Here is a 20,743-nt window from a genome sequence, read left to right as displayed (position 1 = left end):
GTCATTCATGAGCGGCATATATAAGGAAATGCCTAATGATGACTGGGGAGCCACATTCCTAGCTCATAAGGATTCTAGGGTTGTGCTACTAAATACATACTATATTTAACATATAATTGGTATCATGAATACAGGACGCATTATAAAAGAAGCACCATGGATGAACATGAGAGAAAAAAAAATTACTTAAAGTAGTAATCTGTATCACAGTTCTGTGCGAAGTTCCTTCAACTACAAAAGTTATGAAAATAATAAAATCAGTGATATCGTTCCTTTGATAACTCTAATCGATAATCAATTTGTAAAAATATTTACAATCTCCTTTCTCACCGCCATCCCTACATTAAGAGGTCGGTTGTCTAATGTCCCTCTCCAGTATTTACCATCTTTACCATAAACTACTTATGATATTCTAATGTCATAACGAATGATGAGAGATTAGAAATATAATTCAGAGTCAAATTTTATTTTCATTTGTATTTTACTTCATAATACGATTATTTACCATAGCTATAAAAATTTACATCTTGTGTGCTAAGCTACATCAAATTCAAGAAAAAAATATATGATGACAGATGCGTTTTCCTAAACATTATATAATGATTTACGTTTACGTTAAAAGCGTATGATTTTAATATTTACAGTAGACAAAAACACTCCAATAATCCCTTTTGAAATTACTTATATAATATACACACACACACACACACACACATATATATATATATATATATATATATATATATATATATATGTGAGAGAGAGAGAGAGAGAGAGAGAGAGAGAGAGAGAAAATGTATAACTTTAAAGTCATTATATAATTTAAACAATAATTTAAAGAAAAATATTGATAAATAAATATTCATTATTATACACAATAAAGGATTGAGTGAAAACTCAACTTTTTATGGTCAAAATATCAGTTAAAATTATAGTTTTTCTTTCTGAAATTAAAGAAGAAAAACACTTCAGTGAATGACATTTTCTTACACTTATACCGACAAGAAAGCTTTGACAAACATCATCACGTTACGATTATTTCACAGATCAAATATCTATTTATTACATCACATGAATGGAAGCTTAATGATATGAGACGGCTATTTGTGATGAATATCATGCTAATTCATCACTAATAGAATTACATCATCGTATAAAGTTAAGTATTAAGAAATATAATCATATCTTCCAGTGTTCAGTTCTAGCTCAATAGAATTTTTGAAGTACATAGATAGACTAATGCCCAGACATTGAAAAGCACCTCTATGACTCTGACATTAGAAGAAAACGAAAACGTTTATCATAGCTTATGACACATTCACATGAATATCGTTGGTATTAAAGTGCTATGCCCAGAATAGCTTACAAGTTCATAATAGAGTTTCATTTTACAGATGAACCTACCTAGCCTCTCTTGGGCCCTGTAGAGGGCCCTTCACGGGAGGAATATTAAGTTTATTGTTGAGCCCATCTAATGAAACACCGCTACCTGGCAGTATACTATAATAATTAAACGAGAATCCATATTAAGTTTCTGAGCGATCGTTATCATAGATTGGTCGCTGCGTATTTACTGCTCGACCCTTCCAGCTTCTCTTTGACCGTATCGAAGGTCTTTTTCAAAAGGGATGTGAAGGCATTTCGGATATCCTTACTAAAAAGGAAATACAAAATGAAATTCAGCCCGAAGTTGAGGAACTCCAGGTTGTTGGCGATCGCCCGGAATATCTGATAGTTGAGGCTGCTTCGTTTGTCGTCTCTAAAAGTAAGGGACAGAATAGCTGCTGGAATGTTGGTTATGAAAAAGGCTACTATGATGGACACCAACAGCAGCACCAGCCGGCGTTCCATGTCGTGCCGGCGCTCGCTCATACCCCTTGGCTGAGGAGTGGGAACTGGAGCCCCTGTGAAAAGACAAAAATATTCTAGGAAGTTATACAGGATTTATATTCTAATAATTCTTTTTAAAGTTTTACCATTCAAAATTATTTTTCAAGAAAACAGCATTATTAACTTAACAATTGGGAGACTGGAAAGTTTTCATTACTAATTCATGCTCTTAGAAGACTGGAAGGCTTTTATTGCTAATTTAATCCTTAGGAGACTAGAATATTTTCATTACTATTTTAACCCTTAGGAGAATGGAAGGTTTTTATTACTAGTTTAACCCTTAGCAGACTAGGTTTTCATTACTAATCTAATCCTTAGAACTGGAAGGTTTTCCTTACTAATTTAACCCCGAGGAGACTGTAAGGTTTTCATTACTAAATTTAACCTTAGGAGACTAGAAGGTTTTCACTACTAATTTAACCCTTAGGAGACTGGAATGTTTTCATTACTGATATAACCCTGAGGAGACTGGAAGGTTTTCATTACTGATTTAACCCTGAGGAGACTGGAAGGTTTTCATAACCAATTTAACCCTTAGGAGACTTGAAGGTTTTCATTACTAATTTAATCCTTAGGAGACTGAAAGGTTTTCCTTACTGATCTAACCATTAGGATACTGGGAGGCTTTCATTACTAATTTAACCCTTAGGAGACTGGGTTTTCAGTAATAATTTAACCCTTACGGGACTGGAAGATTTTCATTACTAATGTAACCCCTAGGAGACTGGAAAGCTTTCATTACTAATTTAACCCTTATGAGACTAAAAGGTGTTCCTTACTAATTCAATCATTAGGACTGGAAGGTTTTCATTACTAATTTAACCCTTAGGAGACTGGAAGGTTTTATTATTAACATATCTCATGATGAAAAATAAGTACCTAAAAAGACAGAAACTGTCCGCGAAGCATGAATTAGTAAATTTTATCATGAAATTATAGAGGTATTCAATTAATTATGGAAATTTGGTTACTCACACTCTCATTTGAAGTTCAACCCATACACGGCCCATAGTTGAACCCAAAATTTGTGGTGACTATTACATTGTAGGCAATCATTGCATAAAATTCCAGAAACCCTCTATATGCATATATATTATTTTCTATATCTTATTTATTATACCCAAACCTTGATTTATAAATAAGGATACAACATAAATGTAAAATTGACAAAGTAACAACCAATTTACTGCACGTAAATGCAGTTAGATTAAGTAAAGGGAAAGCAAATGCACACCTTCACTGGGTGGCGGAAAATCTAACCATCTCTCTCTCTCTCTCTCTCTCTCTCTCTCTCTCTCTCTCTCTCTCTCTCTCTCTCTCTCTCTCCACACACACACACACACACACAACCATCAAACCAGAAATGTTGTAGAATTGTAGAAAAGTGGCATTTATGGAAACTTTAGCAAAAAAAAAAAAAAAAAAAAAGTACCTAAAGATAACCTCTGCCTCATGCCTTATAATGTGCAGACATACCTTGCTGCTTGAAAAGCGTTTCAACTTAATCTCGATACGCGAATACGACAAGTAATAGATAACTGAGCCCTAGAACATTCCCGTCTTAGTGCATAAACGATCGTTATTATGTACTCTTTTAAAGCAAAGGACTTAGTTCATTTATTGCTCATATTGTTTGTAAATCTTATAAAGTACGAGGATGAGTACCTGCACAACGTCACAATGGTTGCTATGTCAGCATCGGAGTAGAAAGAAGTGTTCAACACGAATGAGGTCAGTATCTGGACGTTAACGAAGAAGATTCAACTGAACATATGATAAATTGCAAGGATGTAGGTATAATACAAAGTGACTGATGAGGTAATGGGACCCAACGACCACAGATTACTATTCCACAGTGATTGGTGAACTCCTACCAGGCACATGCAAGAGCAAGTTGGTGGCTATGCTTGAGGACCTACCAAACATTATTATTGTTGATCTGAAATGTCAGTAATGACAATGCTCTATTGCCACCAAGTAAGGCAACAGTAATTAATGGAATGGCAATCATCCAGGTAACGAGTAAGGCACTTTAGGTCAAGATATACGCACAATGGGCTGACCACTTCATAACAACACTGGACAGCAACTTCCAAAGATTATCAAGAGCTCCATCTACATTTGACCATTAAGATCAAACTTCATTCAAAGGGGTCGTAAGCCATCAACTGCTTATCACATCAAATACAATGCAACAGTTGGTAAGGTGTCATCAAAGCAGTTCCTTCCTATTCATATAATAAAGAGGATGATTGAAATTTTACCTCTAAATTAGATCTTCATTCAATTACAATCAAACAATATTACATCTTCGTCTAAGTGTCCGTTTTTTCCTTAATGAAAAAAGAATAATGTAACGATAAAAATAATAAAGAAATAGTATATGTAATTGAAAAAAAAAGCATCAATCGTTAAACCCTTAAGTGAATTCCTTAGAAATAGATTGATAGAAGCCAATTAAAATCAGATTTGAACAAAAACCTCCATTCATATCTTACCAAATTTTTCTCCAGCTAGATAAATGTTGTTTCATTGTTAATTTATTTGGTCTGTAATCCTTTCTGGCAGCCCATTTGTTCAGTCTAATGAGAAACTCTCAATTCAAAGAATGATGAATAAATGATAAGACAAAAACTTCACAAACAACCAATAGCCAAGAAAATTTCGACTCTTTTTAACGATCAACAAAAATTATATCTTTCAGTAGTTTTTATATTGAAATAAAGTTTCATCTAATGCATTTTATCTTAATCCTACTTTGTGTTTTACATAGTAATTACGTAATATCTTTCATGTCCCAATATACTAGTTAAACTTCGTTATGCTTCGTTCTCTCTGGTTCCGGTTCATTTTCCCTTTCCCTTCATATACACGGAATAGTCTGACCATAGTTTTTACATATTCTCCTCTGTCCTCATACACCTAACAACACTGAGAGTACCAAATAATTCTTCTTCACTGCACTGCAATTGTTCAGTGGCCAATTTCCTCATGTCAAGGATAGAAGACACTCTTTAGCTATAGTAAGCAGCTCTTCTAGGAAAAGGAAAATCCAAAATCAAAGCATTGTTCTGAAATCTTGGGTAGTGCCATAGCCTCTGTACCATGGTCTTCCACTGTCTTGGATTAGAGTTCTCTTGCTTGAGGGTACACACGGGCAAACTTTTCTGTCTTATTTCTCTTCCTCTTTTTTTATATAGTTTTATAGTTTATATAGAATATATTAATTTTAATGGTGTTACTCTTGTTACAATATTTTATTTTTCCTTGTTTCTTATCTTCACTATACTATTTTCCCTGTTGGAACCACTGGGCTTATAGCATCCTGACTTTCCAACTAGGGTTGTATCTTAGTAAGTAATAATAGTAATATACATACCTTCCACATTTATCATAGAGAGTCCTATTTTCTCCTTATCTGACCCCGTTTTCGTGACGGATCTACTCGAAGAATTCCTGGTAGTGGTCAAATCCCCATTGAAATTTGGCTGAGTGTTGGATCCTTGGTTTAAATCAACCCCAACATGACAATCCTTCTTTGGTGAAGAGGCTGAATTGGATGGCACGATCTGTATTTCTTCAGTGGTGACACAAGCGGACACTACATCAGGATGGACGTTTGTTGGAGGGGAACTGCTTGTTATAACTGTGTTTTGCGCGTGCAGTTCTCCATATGACTGTGATGGAATTGCAGATACTTCACAGCTCAAGTTTTGCGAAAGTAGACGTCTTCTACGGCTGATCTTTTTGAATTCAATGATGATGTAAGTATTTAGGACAGCCAGCATGACTGCCGGGGCGAATCTAGAATAGAAAACCGAGTCATAATGATGAAAAGAATTTGAATTAAAGTAGATATAATATGTATTGTAAATGTTTTGTAATTTGTAATAATATTCACTGAAATGAACCCCCTCAAATTCCTTTTTCCAAACTTCAATTATCCCCTCACCCCTACAGAAAGATATGAATCTAGGATAAAATACCAAGTCAAAATGATTAAAAAATCTAGATGGAAATAGACAATATATTTTGCAGATGTTTTGCTATTTTGTAAAAATATTCACTAAAAAGGGCTCCTCATATCCGTCTTCCAAATTCCACGTATACCCACCCCCACCTACAAAATGACAACATGAAAATGGATTAATAAAATAGTTAACTCAAAGTAAGTCTTACCGAACACAAATCTCCAACAAATACTCATAGACAGTGAACCACCTCTGCGACACCAAATCCAAGTTCTCTTCAATCAGGTACCTGTCAGGAGAGTCCTGTAGGGGAACAACGATCTTGTAGAAAGCCATTGGAATGTAAATGATGAAGGCAATGATGAACGAGAGTGCTATTCTGACGGAGGCCACGTAGTGGCTATGGAGGTTCCTGTACTTTCTGGGATAACACACGGCTACAAACCTGTCGAAACTGAGACCCACTACTATGTATACGCTGGAGGCTATGAGTGCGTTGCCTACCGGAACCTTGGGAGATGAAACAAAACGGGAAATCTATTAGTTATATCAATTAAAGAGGTTTCTGTTTTAGATTATATATATATAATATATATATATTATATATATATTATATATTATATATTATATATACATATATATATATATATATATATATACACATATATATATATATATATATATATATGTATATATGTATGTTTGTGTGTGTGTGTGTGTTTATTACAAAACAAATTGTTCTTTCGATTTTTTCTGCCATTATCCTGGAGTGTATGACATGATGAAACAGAGCCCGTTTCGAATAATTCTTAAGGCTAATCCTCATATTTAATTATTTTACGCATTCAGCTAATGTTGTTTGTCAATACTCTTGCATTCTTCCGTCAAGAATAATTGTATAATTTAAAACCACCATAAAAGTTATACTGCCTTGTTTCAGAAAATATCCTTTACCTAAACAAACCAGTCTCTTACTAGAATCTTCTAAAACACCCTTCACTACCATCTTAAAAACTTTTTTTTTCCTCAACAACCCATCGTCTATATTAAATGTACACTGAAATATCTTTTTTTTATTAATTCTATCATAGTATTGTTAAAGATATAGTTTTCATCAAATTCCTAATGATATTCTTTTTATCCTACTCTTCTCTGTCACCTTTATATTATGCAAATTAAAATTTATTTCGGAATATCTTTCTAAAAATACCTGTAAGAAATCTCCTGATCGAGGGTGAACTATTTGTCATGTAATGATAACTGATTCTCTGTTTGTATGTCCAAGGTAAACCTAATAATTGGGTGAATTACATTACAATATTCCAAAAACAGGTCAGCATGGATTTCTCTATTAATAGTAAAAACATAACATCAACGTATCATATATGAAATGTGAAACGAAATGTTATTATTTTTACCTCCCCCATGAAGGTTAATTCTTTCACCTCTATCTGTTTATTTGTTTGCGTGTTTGTCACCAACCAAACACAAAAGGTTACGGATGAATTCTGATGAAAATTTCTGGATATGTCAGAAATGGGGTAACTTAGAAGCGATTAGATTTCGTCGGTAATTAGGATCGCAATCCGGATCCAGGATTTTTCCTATCCATTTCATACATTCACGATCGACATACGAAAAATTGAAAGATTGTTCCTTAAACTGGAGTAAAAAGTTGACAATCTTTAGTTGTCTGAGATCTCTGATTGCTATCTCTATCTATTTTCTAGTGACTTTAATCATCTTCTTCGAATCTTTTTCTTTAATATCTTTTACAGTTTTCGAGCTACATTTTTTAAAGCATGTGTGGCCAATCATACATTATCTTAGGTTTTTCATTTTTTATCATAAGTGTTTCTGTTATTATTATATTTCATTTAGTTTAGCACTTTATATATTATTACTCGTAAGATTTAAGTCATTTCCGATTTAAAATATATTTTCCTGTTTTTATGCATCCTTAAGTAAGAGCATTGATTCCAGACCCGTTGGTTTGTGTAAAATAGAGATGAGAGATTATTCAGTCTCTCTCTCTCTCTCTCTCTCTCTCTCTCTCTCTCTCTCTCTCGTTTAATTTGGTTTCCAGATCTAGGAAGTCTTAATTAAAGAGAAAAACTACCATCTTAAGGAATCTCTAATTGAAGAGACCTTCAAAGTTCAAATGAAAATTTAAATCATTTACATATATGAAAAAAAAAGTTTTTTTTTTTTTGTTGTAACCGTGTTTGTTTACTTGTGTTTAGAACCTAATGTTAAGTTTTATTATATTTTTATATATTCAATGATTTATTCATTTAATTATCAATATTGCTTCGTTATCAGTATCATTCTTGTTAAATATGAATTCTTGCAAAAAGACCTCAGAAAACATTGAAGAAACAGTCCGTATTAGAGAAGAAAAAGACCGAAATTGTAAGATATATAAAAATTGACTTTTCCCTGAGGCAAAAAATATCACGCTCTTTCCTACACTGATAATAGAAAAACCTTTTTAAACTTGCTATTGCATATTTCACATTATTGGAACTTTTTTCTCAATGTCCCCCTCAACTAAGGATTTGCGAAGCTATGGCACTTGGTTTAAAGTACAACACAGATGTTTGGTTTAATATCTCCTTATTTACAATAGTTTAAGGAAATGAAATTCCTATGTACAACCAATTAATTTACTGATGCAAAATGATGATGAATATTTTATTGGAAATTTATATATCTAATATAGCTCTTTGTATCAAGATTATTGATCGCATAAAGACTATTAAGTAATGTGATATATGGGTCATATGAAAATGTCATGCATATTAGATTGATAAATATATAAATCTAATAAAATTATGGAAATAAAAATTTTCTTGTTCTCATTGCATTCCAAGTTTTAGAGTTGTATCACAAGTATTATATTTTGTGATGGAATGTAGATTTTAACCAGTATTATCATATATGCGAAAAGTGTGTATTTTCTTCACTAAAACAAAAGAAAAACCTTACCTCTAGATGGGCAAAATATAGGGCTGCTGGATATGGTACTGGAGTTACATGGGAATGGAGAGTGAACGGTAAGAGCACCACACAGACAAGCAAATTATCCACTGCTAGCCACTTAAGATACCTGGAAACAAAGAGATGCAGAAATTTTAGCATTATTCTTTATACATAGGAGAATAAATAAAAAATAAACACAGGAGCCAATAACTGTTCAGATCAAGGCTTCTTTCATAAGTAAGAAGTGCAGTTGTATACGCTCATTTCATGATTGAAAATGAACAGTATAAATACAAATTTTTTGTTGAAAGATGCTATATTTTTTAAATTAAAACATATCATGATAAGTATTAAAGTGGAACGAACAAAGCATTATTGCCCAGTTTTACGTGAACATTTTATATTTTCCTATAGAATTAAAACATCGCAGATAACTGAAGAAAAACATTTGTATTTATTGGGGTTACAACTCATCAAGAATCAGATACAGAAGAGTTTAATATTATAAATCTTGAAGAGCGAAGCAAGAATGAAAAACTGGATTGGATATATGTACATACATATGTATATATATATATATATATATATACATATATATATATATATATATATATTTATATATATATATATATATATATAAATATATACAATATATATATATATATATATATATATGTGTGTGTGTGTGTGTGTGTATGTGTGTGTGTGAGTGTGTGTAACAAAAACTAAAATATACAATAAATGTAGCCTTTTCTAGTCCCCTGCTGGCCAAAGGCATCACACATCTCCATTCATGTCCCGGTTTGATCAGTTTTTATCAACATGCTAGCCAGTGCAGATTGATGATGTGGGAGACTTTTGTCTGATCGCTCACGGTAAACCTACCTAGTATGGGTAGTCCTGACTAGTACAGCTTTGGTAATCATGGCGATACAGAAACTCTTGCATCGCTTTTAGGTATCTCTACTTAAGAAAGGGTTAACTACTGCACTGTAAGTGATTAAGTGGCTAATTCCCATTAATGTGAGTAGAACAGATGCTTTAGCTATAGTAAGTATCTCGTCTAGAAGATGGAAACTCCTAATTCAAGCTATTGCTCGGTAGTAATTTTTTTTTATTCTATATTTTTCTTAATTTCTATAAATTTAATTTCGAAAATAATATAACCCCTAATCCTTGTAGAACCTAATATATAAATGGAATTGTAAACTTATTTAACCGATAATGACTTGACAATGACAATATTTTCGAAACAGTGCTGTCGTGAACAGATTAAATGAAGAAAAGGAATAATCATCGCTTCTTTAACCAAAGGCTTACACCTGGACACTTAAAGACGCAGCTGATAAAAGGTAAGGATACCTGTATGAAACACATTATTATTACTACTACAAGCTAAGATACAACTATATTTGGAAATGAAGGATGCTATAAATCCAAGAGCCAAAACAGGGAAAAATAGCCCAGTGAGGAAAGGAAACAAGGAAATGAACTACATGGTAAGTAAAACAATAAAAATAATCTATTCTAATGATAGAAACAACATTGTAATAGATCTTTCTTATATAATCTAAAAAATACAAAAGTGTGCCCCAAGTACATACTCAAGCAGGAGAACTCTACCCCAAGAACAATGGAAGACCATGGTAAAGGTGTTATATCACAACCCGAGACTAGAAAACAATGGTTTGGTTTGGAGTGCCCTTTCCTAGAAGACTTACCAAGCTTACCAGCTTCTACCCTTACCAAGAGGAAAGTAGCCACTGAACAATTACTGTGCAGTAGTTAACTCCTTGGGTGAAGAAGAATTATTTGGCAATGTGTGGTGACAGGTGTATGAGGATAGAGGAGAATATGATAAGAATAGTTGAGACTATTCGGTGTATTTGTTGGCAACAGAAAATTAAGCCCTAACATGAAAGAGAGGGATCCTGTTTACTACTGGCTGGCCAGTCAAAGTTCCCAATAACTATTTAGCGCATATGCCTTAATGTTAATTGCATTAGATAAAATATGTATCCTAATATATACAGCATATATATATATATATATATACACACACACACGCCCACACACACACACACACATATATATATATATATATACATATATATATACATATATATATATATATATATGTATATATATAAATATAAATATACGTATATATATAAATATATATATATATATATATATTCACACACACACACACATATATATATATATATACATATATATATATATATATATATAGATACACACCATAATAATTAGCGAGGTTATAATGATGACCACCATGAAATATGAGACTTATTGGGACTGGTCTTACTCAGTAATAGAGGCCGAAAGCCAGATGAACGAATATCACCTTTTGGAACTTTGCTGTCATAAAGAAAGAATAGAAATGTATAAAAAATGCTTATGCATGAATATCTTGTTGCCAAGAGTGATTAGTAGATCCTAAGCCAATCATATAAAGAAAAGAACAGAAAACTGTAACAAATTGTTTCAAATCGTTAGCTACACAGCATAATGACAAAAATGCGAGTTTCCTTTAGAGGGTTGTCACCAATATAGAACATTATGGCTTAAAATTCTATTTCAAAGGGAGGCAAAGCTCAGCCACAGACCATCAAGGAAAATTGGAGCCATGTAAATATGCAATTGTATTCATGGAAGGGTTACTGGGTTTTAAATAGAAAACGTATTGAATGAATGATAACACCCAAAGAAACAAGTACAAGATAATAGCAACAGATTGGCTATACAACATTATTTTGCAATTATAACAAGTAGCCTAAATCGAATTAACTTATTAGGGAGACAAGAATATTCAAGAAGTGAATAACTATAGTATGATAATTAATGGTAATATGAAGAGGAAGAAATAATGAATAATTTTTGGCCACGCTATATTTTCCTGCTGAAGAAATAGATTTGGAAGGATTGAACAATACCCCATTAAAGACAGGGTCTATAAAAAGGATCAATAAGAGATTATGTCACCCCTTATAAACCCATACACCGACAGGAATAACAACCTCGGAATAATGAAAGAAGACCCTAAAACAACTCACTGAACCCTTACCAGTAACACAAAAGTCTAGATAACGGGTATTGATTCCTTTATACGACGTATCGGTTACATTACCTCAATAATTCTTGAGCAATCATATCATGGTCATGTATACTTGTATAGCCATACTCTCGATCAATCATATCTTCGTCATTTATACCTTTATACCCATAACGGCATCTATAATGATGAAATTCATATTATTCAGATGATATGTATGAGTAAATGTTGGATTTAATTGGTGGCATATTGTAATAAATGAAAGATTGAAACAATGATCATCATCAGCTTTAGATTATTTGAAAAAAAGGTATTTATGCCTTATTATAAACATGATTTTTGAAAATTAATCCAAGATGACGGAACAGTGATAATGTACATGTCCAATATTGGTGTAAAGATTTACTTTACGTACTGGAAACAAAAACATACTCTACTGTTTTTTTCTTTTTTCATTGAAGTTTTTATTTTTCAAAGTCTTATTTTCATATTATCTGGAGCCTTAGAGTACCCAAAATTTAAGAAGAAAAAATTTAATAGTGATAAATCTATATGAATTAGCCAAAAGGACCTAATAAAAAACACAAGCTTTATTTGCATGAATACACCTATAGAACTTGGTTGTTTTAGTTGCAAAATATATAAAAATCGATATGAAAAATATTACAGATGCCTCTAGATTCTCATTGAAAGTAAAAATATTGCAGTGATATTCAAATACATGACGTTAGACTGGCGTAAAATCTTAAGTCTTTTATTGAAAGAAGTATATATTTCATGACAGTTTATTCCAACTTTGTTAAAATTGATAATCAGTCTCACTCCTTCAGACTAATAAACATATAGGACACAAGCTCAATTTAAAGTTGGAAAAATACATACATGAGTGTGTGTGTATTTACAAACATTGCATAGACCATAACACTGAATGGCAACCAACTACTTACCAATCATTAACAAAGAGAGAATCATTAAAACCACATAGCAAAATAAAATTCATACCACAAAAAAATGAAAATGAAAAGTTCAATTAAGGAAATGAAATAGAATAAAAACAAATCCAAGAGAAACAGACCTAAAACTAAAACCACGTTAACCAAATCCGTTAATCCACTGATGCCTCTTCAGATCATGTTATAAATTCCGTATAAAGTGCATTTCAAGTCTTGTCGGAGGAAGGAGGCTATTTATAGAACCTTCAAGCCGTGATGGATGGCCAGAGGCATCTAGTGATAAATGGCCCAGGAAAGAGGGAAGTGTCACCGGATTTCGTTAGGGACAATATTAATGGACGACAGATATACAACTTACGCGATGTATATCTCCCCTATATAATAAATAGCAAGTGTCTGGTTATGTATATATATATATATATATATATACATATATTAAGTTTATATATATATATATATTATAATATTCATTTATATATGAATATATATATATATATATATATAAATAAATAAATATATATATATATATATATATATATTTATTTATATAAATAAATATATATATATATGTATATATATATATATATATATAAACATATACACTGTACCTGTACACACACACACACATATATATATATATATATATATAAACATATACACTCTACCTGTACACACACATATATATATATATATATATACATATAAATATACATATATATATATATATATATGTATACATAATACATATATGTATATATATATGTGTGTGCATATATATATATATATATGTATATATATATATATATATATACATATATATACAGTATATATATATATATATATATATGTATATATATATATATATATATATATTTAACGGATTTTGAGCGAAGCGAAAAATCTATTTCTGGGCTCAGGCCATGTCGTCCTGATGGAAGTTCCTAATAGGTAGCTTCCTAGGGTATATTTGACTACAGTGATATTCCCAGAGAATTTTACCTTAAGGTATCCAGAATTCTAACTCCTGGAGCGAATATCCCTAAATAATCTCACAGGGATATCGCATAATATCAGAGACGTATTCTTGACACGTCACATAGCTATCTTCACCCCGAACAGTATTAACGCTTCGAGGGGTTACAGTGACAAGAATCTGAAACGAGAATGAAAAGAGAGCCGCTCATAAGGCATCTCTCTTATTCCGTTTCCAGTGTGTATTTGATGAAGGCGGTAGCGCCCTTTTTATTCCTTGTAGCGATATACGAGGTGCTACAGATACTGTATTATAGGGAGGGGTCAATAAGCCCTTTTACAATAAAAGGAAGGGCGGGTCCATCAGGACGACATGGCTACCTCAGCCAAAAATAGAATTTGAGCGAAGGCCATGTCGTCCTGATGGAAGTTTACCAGAGCATTACTGTATCTGTGGATTCTCAATCGGTGCCGTACTCTCAAGAAAGTATTTTCCTGATCCGTCTAGACGTAGAGACCTATGATGTTACCGTCATACATCATTTCATCTAAGCATGAACTATGTTAGTGCTTCCTGCCCCCTACAGGGAAGAGTCGTACTAGACTCTGGAAAAAGTCTCGAGGAGTACATAATAACTATGGATGACAAAATGACAAGCTTGTATAGTGGTCTCGCCCTATACATTATAAAGCGAAGTTTGTATAAGAGTCATCAATGTCAGTATGAAATTGTGACACCTTCCCCAATGTGACTACTCTTATTAACTATTGGATAATGGTTGTATATGCATAGGAACAAATTTTGCATCTTTGCCACTATCCCGTTAGGGTACCACGTCAACCCTTCCAAAAGGAAGGGTTAAAGTGAGTGGACTTTTGCTTGAATCAGGGAACAATCTTAAAAGACATACCATGATAAAAATATCCATATTTTAATCTTAATGCTCAGTACATTTCTAATAAAATGAGTGTGGGCGAATAAAACGCGGGTTCACTGTGAACTAGTTCATTAAAATTTAATAAACGTACATATCAAATCAACCTTTATAAAATTTATAAAAAGTGGATGATATGCGTTAAAGCATAAAGAAAACAGTCAACAGAAAATATTGTTTTGTCTACCAGGAAACAAATATACATTCTGTATACTGTTTACTTACACTAGTGTAAGAAACGCTTGGCACAAGTGTCCGTATTATGCTATAGTTCACTGACGTCAATGGAACAGTTCGTAAGGACACTTTCGTGGCCCATCCCTCAGTGTGTAGTAACATACAGTGACTACACACGCACCCTCTTAATTAATCGTCCCAAATTAATTACACTGTTCCTCGCAGATTTAAAACAGAAGGGTAAAGAATTCTACCTGCTGCTACCACAGACCTCTTAAGTTGCTCCACTTGCTTCGCATAGTGCATATAGAACACCTTGGATAACTACCAGCCGGTGTAGGAACAAGGATGTTCAAAGTCCATATAATTAAAGAAATTTTATGGAAGAGGCAACTTTCCTCGGATCAGGACTAATGGGTGTACTGTCTGGATCCGTTCTGCAAATAACACGGGTGATTTTCGCCCTTAGTTATAGATAACTTTGAACCCAGTGTTTCTCTTCTGAACAGCTGTCCTCCCATAAAGCCTGAAGTTCTATGAAGATAGAACTTTAGGCACTCCACTGGACATAGAGATGCATCTTCCTTCAGAAGGCAGATTCTCAAGGGACCCCACCTGTTGGTGGGTAGCTTGTTCTTGGTAAGAAACGTTGGGTCTGGAAATAGATTCAGTTCTCCCTCCAAGAACTGGACGTGGCTTTCCTCTCTAGAGAGAGCCACTATTTCACTAACTCTGGCCCCCAAAGCGAGTACAAGCAGAAATATGACTTTAAATTCAAGACCTTCTAAGCGCATTCCTCATTGTTCACTATTTATACACAATGAAGAATCTTATCTACTGACCATGCAAAGGGTCTGTGGAAGTGCTGAAGGGCTAAGCCTAGCATGGGCCTTTGTAGTTCATTAAGAACGTCGTTAGAAAGGTCGACCTGTAAGGCATATGGTGTCTGTCTTGTCAAGGCAGACTTGAACAATAGAATTGTGTTGGCTGCTAAACCTTGCTCATGGAGGTGAATGAAGAATGATAAATAGGAATCTGTCGAGATTTCTTTTGGCTTCTTTGCCTTGACAAAGGATATCTGTTTCTTCTCTGGTTTCCTCCAAAAGTCTAAACTGACTTTTAACACCGAATCTTTTTCTCATCGTTAAGGAGAGAAAATCATGAGATGTAGGTTCTGTGTTTTCTGTGATGAAGCGAAGACAGTCGACTTCTGTACTCGCTGAGACAGGGATGGATCCGGTAGCGGTACCAATTTTAGTCGTAGGTCCAATGCCAGAGGGAACCACACGCTATTTGGCCACTTGTGCGCCACTATTGCTGCTTTCCCTTTGAAGGATCTCAACTTATCAAGGACCTTCAAAAGGAGGTTGTGCGGAGGGAACAGATAAATACTGCACCATCTGTTCCAGTCCAGGGACATAGCGTTCACTGCCTCCGCTAGCGGATCCTCGTATGGGGACACGTAACGATCTATTTTCTTGTTGTCTTTCGTCGCAAAGAGGTCTATCTGCAGCTCCGGGACTTGACTCGAGATGAAGGAGAACGATCCTGCGTCAAGGGACCATTCTGACTCTATAGGTGTAAACCTGGATAGAGCGTCCGCTGTCACATTGCAGAACCCTTGAATGTGAACTGCTGACAGGTGCCATTTTTTCCTTTCCGCCAAGCGGAATATGGCCAACATCACTTGGTTGATTTGAGGTGACCTCGACCCTTGTCAATTCAGGCATCTCACTATCACCTCGCTGTCTAGAACCAGTCTTATGTGGGTCGAGTGGCGAGGAGATACTTTCTTTAGTGTCAGAAGTACTGCCATGGCTTCTAGAAAGTTGATGTGAAATGACTTGAAAAGATTGGACCAAGCTCCTTGGACTCTCATCTGATGAGAGTGACCTCCCCAGCTTTCCTTTGAAGCGTCTGTGTGGATAGTTACTGACGGGGGAGGAGGTTGAAGAAGTATTGATTTCTTCAATTGCTTGGCATTGGACCACGGCTTGAGAAGCGTTTGCAGTCGAGTCGGTAGTGGTCTTATTAGATCTCTTCGCGCGTTTCATGCGTATTTTCTCCAGACTCCTGTTGCATCCTTTAGCTGTGCTCTTAGCACTAGGTCTGTTATCGAAGCAAACTGTAGAGAGCCCAGCACTCTCTCCTGTTCGCGTCTTGATATCCGTTTGGATTTCAATAGTCTCTTGACAGATCCTACTATTTCTTTCCTCTTCTTACCAGGAATGGAAAGTCGATGTGACTCCAAATTCCAGTGGATTCCCAACCACTGAAATTTTTGAGCTGGAGAAAGTCAAGACTTTTTGATGTTGATCTTGAATCCCAGATGTTCCAGGAACTGGATCACTTTCTTGGAAGCTTGCATGTATTCTGTCCTGGATGCTGCCCACACCAGCCAGTCGTCCAAGTAGGCATAATTGATGGACGGCTGCGTTCGCGAGCTTCGTGAAAATCTTTGGGGTTATGTTTAGCCCGAAAGGCATGGCTCTGAAGGCGTAAAGTTTTCTATGTAACTTGAAGCCTAGGTAGGAGGAGAGGTGACGATTAATTGGAACGTGCCAATAAGTGTCTATAGAGACAGTATATACCCTTCTGGGCAGTAGGGTCCTTATGTGTTGAAGCGTGAGCATTCTGAACTTGTAGTTCACTATGAACTTGTTGGAGTGGCGACAAGTCTAGAATGACTCTGAGTTTTTCTGAGTCCTTCTTTGGAACACAAAACAGCCTTCCTTGGAGTTTTATGGACTTAACTTTCCGGATTACTCTTTTGTCCAAGAGTTCTCGGACATATTCCTCCAGAACGGGGGTTGAGTGTTGGGAGAATTGAGGAAATTGAGGTGGAGGACTGCTCCAGCTCCAACCTAGTCCATTCTTTATTAGGCTGTGGGCCCAGGGGTTGAAGGTCTAGCGATCCATAAATAGCTGTAGTCTCCCTCCTACTGGAAGTATCTCACTTCTGCTGTTGTGGACCTGAGGCCTTGCCTCCTTGACCGCGTCCTCCCCTGTATCCCCTTCCTCTTGAAGGGCGTCTAGAAGAACCTCTGGCTGTTCCTCTAGCTTTCGAACGAAAGGAAGAAGTCTGCCTTTCGAAGGCTGGGTTTAAAACTGGCGACTGTGTCGCCACTTGTTGAGGTACCAGCTGGTACGTGGTTGGAGGATGTGCCACTATCTGAGGCACCGCGGTCACAGGAAGTTGTTGTTGTTGTTGCTGTCGGTAGGGTTTAGCCGGCCGAGAGGATGGCCTAGGCCTTTTTGTCTTCTTCTTGGGTTGGGGACCCTCATCCGGAGAAGACTTTCTCTTAAGATCTAAGCCCCACTTTTTGAGAAGGTTCCTATTCTATGTGGCGGCCTTGTCTACTACCTCTTTAACCACTTCATTGGGAAAGAGGTCTTTACCCCAGATACAAGAGGAGATCAGTTTCCTCGGTTCGTGCCTCACCATAGCCGAGGCGAACACGAACTCTCTACAAGCTCTCCTAGCTTTAATAAAGCTATAGAGATCCTTCGTAACTGTGGCCAGATGGGTTTTGGCCACTACCATGAACATGTCCTGATTCTTGGGGTCACTTGCCATCGTTTCTAGTGTCGTTTGCAATGACATCGATGCCGCAAGTCTTTCCTTTGTCTCTTGCTCTCTACGCAAGAGAACATCCAACAGTTTTGGAAGTTCCTCACCAAACTGACGCTCAGCGATATCAGCTTTTAGTTTCCCGACTGAGAAGGTAAGGTGTATGTCCTTCCAATCTTCTTGGTACAAGGGCAAGGTCAGAGATAACGGCTTGCACTCCTCCAAGGAGGGGCATGGTTTCCCTGCCTCCACTGCCTTTAAGGCTGCCTTATATCACTTTTCCATGAAGGGAAAGGCTCTGGTAGGAGAGGCCACAAAGGAGGGAAGCTTCTTACTTAAGGCTGGCACCTTTGAGTTAATGAAGCCCCTCTCTTTCATCGAGCTCGCTAGTAACGCCTGAGCTTTACTATGGTAAAAAATTATGACCTCCTTCGGTTCCGTCTCCTCCTTTGAGGCTGGCTCCTTCCTAAGACAGACATAGCAGTCCGGATAAGAATCTTTGTTGGGCCAAAATTCCACCTCTTCCAGGGAAATTCCTCCCAACTTTTCTGAAATCACAATCTTCCCAGTTGTCATTGGCATATGTTTGGCATACCTCCAAGGATTGGTATCCGAGCACAAAGGAAGATCCTTCACGCTGAGCCGCTTCTGTGGCCCACGTGATGCTGCAAGTCTACATATCTCCAGTTTCATTGCAGCTTCCTTCTCATCATTCTTCCTTTGAATTTGTTGGATCATCTCAACAATGAAGAAAGAGTCCTTCCCAGTTCATCTGGGATAGCAGACGATGTAGAGGGAACAGGTTCTGGGTCCGGAACCGATGTAACCGACACCTCGTCGATTTCTTCCTCTTCTACTTTAGGAGCCTGGAACAGCTTCTCCTCCTGACCTTCTCCTAGAAGGTCCTTCTCAGTAGAATCCAACACCTCCGACATCTTATCGTCCAATTGGATGTCTTGAAGGGCGGCCGAGACTTCAGAATGTACCGGATTCTGGGCAGCTAGTATATCCACCTGAGGCTGGGGGATGATTGCATCAGCCGATGCTTTAGGGAAAAGGTAGGCCCTCATCTTCTCATTTGGAAGGTAGGGGCCTGAGGTGTTTTTCTGAAAACCCTTCTCCCAGGTTTGTAACTTTTCCCTGGCAGCATCCCTTGACTCCGTCGACTTATGGTTGTCAAAAGCCTCGGTAATCAGGTTAGAACATACTGTAAAAACCTGAGGGTCCCAATACCGGAGATCACCTCTGGACGCTGCGCATGCTGCGTGCCTCCTGCAAAGTTGATGTCCACAGAAGTTCTTATTGCGGACATTACAGAACACACTCCCGCACTTCGGATGGTCCTCCTGTTCAGAAAAGAGTAAATCCATGAGTATCAAGTGAAGGCTTTCACTTATATTGAAACATGTAGCTTATATAGAAACGCTATAAAAGAAAGAAGAAAAGACACATACTTGTATTTCCTGTCCAGTCATTGCTGTAACCTCCCAAGATATTAAAACTAAGGTTAATTCTATTCTAGAATACCTTATGTAATTTCCTAAACAGAAATTTAAGGTGTAGTTCACACCTTGAAATAAAGTTTTAATATACGGGATAAAAAGAATACAGAAAGAACTCACTTTCTATATATTGTACCTTCACAACAAAAGGCTGTACAAGATAACATTAAGTATGTTGAAGAACTTTAGTGTTATCACAAACTCTTTACTGTAGTTTTACTAATGCAGTGTGTACTACACTACAAATATAGTAACTACTGTACATCGCATGCTGTTTTGCCGGGCAGCACGCACCGGTACGTGCCCGTGTGCTCCGGCACGTGCCGGCCGGCATCTACCCCTGTATAGTTCAAAGATATGCTACCTTTAACTAATAGGCGGCAGCCCACGGGTTCACAAAATGTGTGCCGGCCGGCAATTATTGCTGGTCAACAGCTGAAAGCACTAATACCTGGCTTCCGGCCGCTAATCGTAGTGGCCAGCAGATTCGGGATGTGTTTCCACTGCCGGCAGGCAAAGGTAGCAATACCCATGCCCGCCGGCAGTAGCTTAGAACCAGAGAACCTCCACCTACCCGGCAGCCGGGTTAGGGGTACAACACAATAGTCAGAGAAAGAGTATGGATGTAAGGTTATAAGGCGGCATTGCCATACGACCATCCATCCAGAAAGAGTGAACTTAAGGAAGGGGAAAATGTAGCATTCAGGCTTCCAA

The 20,743-nt window shown here is 36.2% G+C and overlaps 1 protein-coding gene across 1 annotated transcript in view; it reads right to left on the bottom strand.

Annotated features, from left to right (window-relative positions):
* Nucleotides 1-854: 854 nt before the first annotated feature.
* Nucleotides 855-20,743, bottom strand: part of LOC137641887 (probable G-protein coupled receptor AH9.1) — a 121,544-nt gene continuing 101,655 nt past the window's right edge. The window contains exons 4-7 of the mRNA XM_068374514.1: nucleotides 8,850-8,970; nucleotides 6,070-6,371; nucleotides 5,270-5,694; nucleotides 855-1,904 (exon numbers count right to left, since the gene is read on the bottom strand). Of these exons, the coding sequence (XP_068230615.1) occupies nucleotides 1,549-1,904; nucleotides 5,270-5,694; nucleotides 6,070-6,371; nucleotides 8,850-8,970 (1,204 nt within the window). The 3' untranslated portion in view covers nucleotides 855-1,548. The remainder of the gene's footprint in view (nucleotides 1,905-5,269; nucleotides 5,695-6,069; nucleotides 6,372-8,849; nucleotides 8,971-20,743) is intronic.

Source organism: Palaemon carinicauda, chromosome 1, assembly GCF_036898095.1.
Source record: "Palaemon carinicauda isolate YSFRI2023 chromosome 1, ASM3689809v2, whole genome shotgun sequence".
NCBI lineage: Eukaryota > Metazoa > Arthropoda > Malacostraca > Decapoda > Palaemonidae > Palaemon > Palaemon carinicauda.
This window is presented reverse-complemented; position numbering and strand designations above follow the sequence as displayed.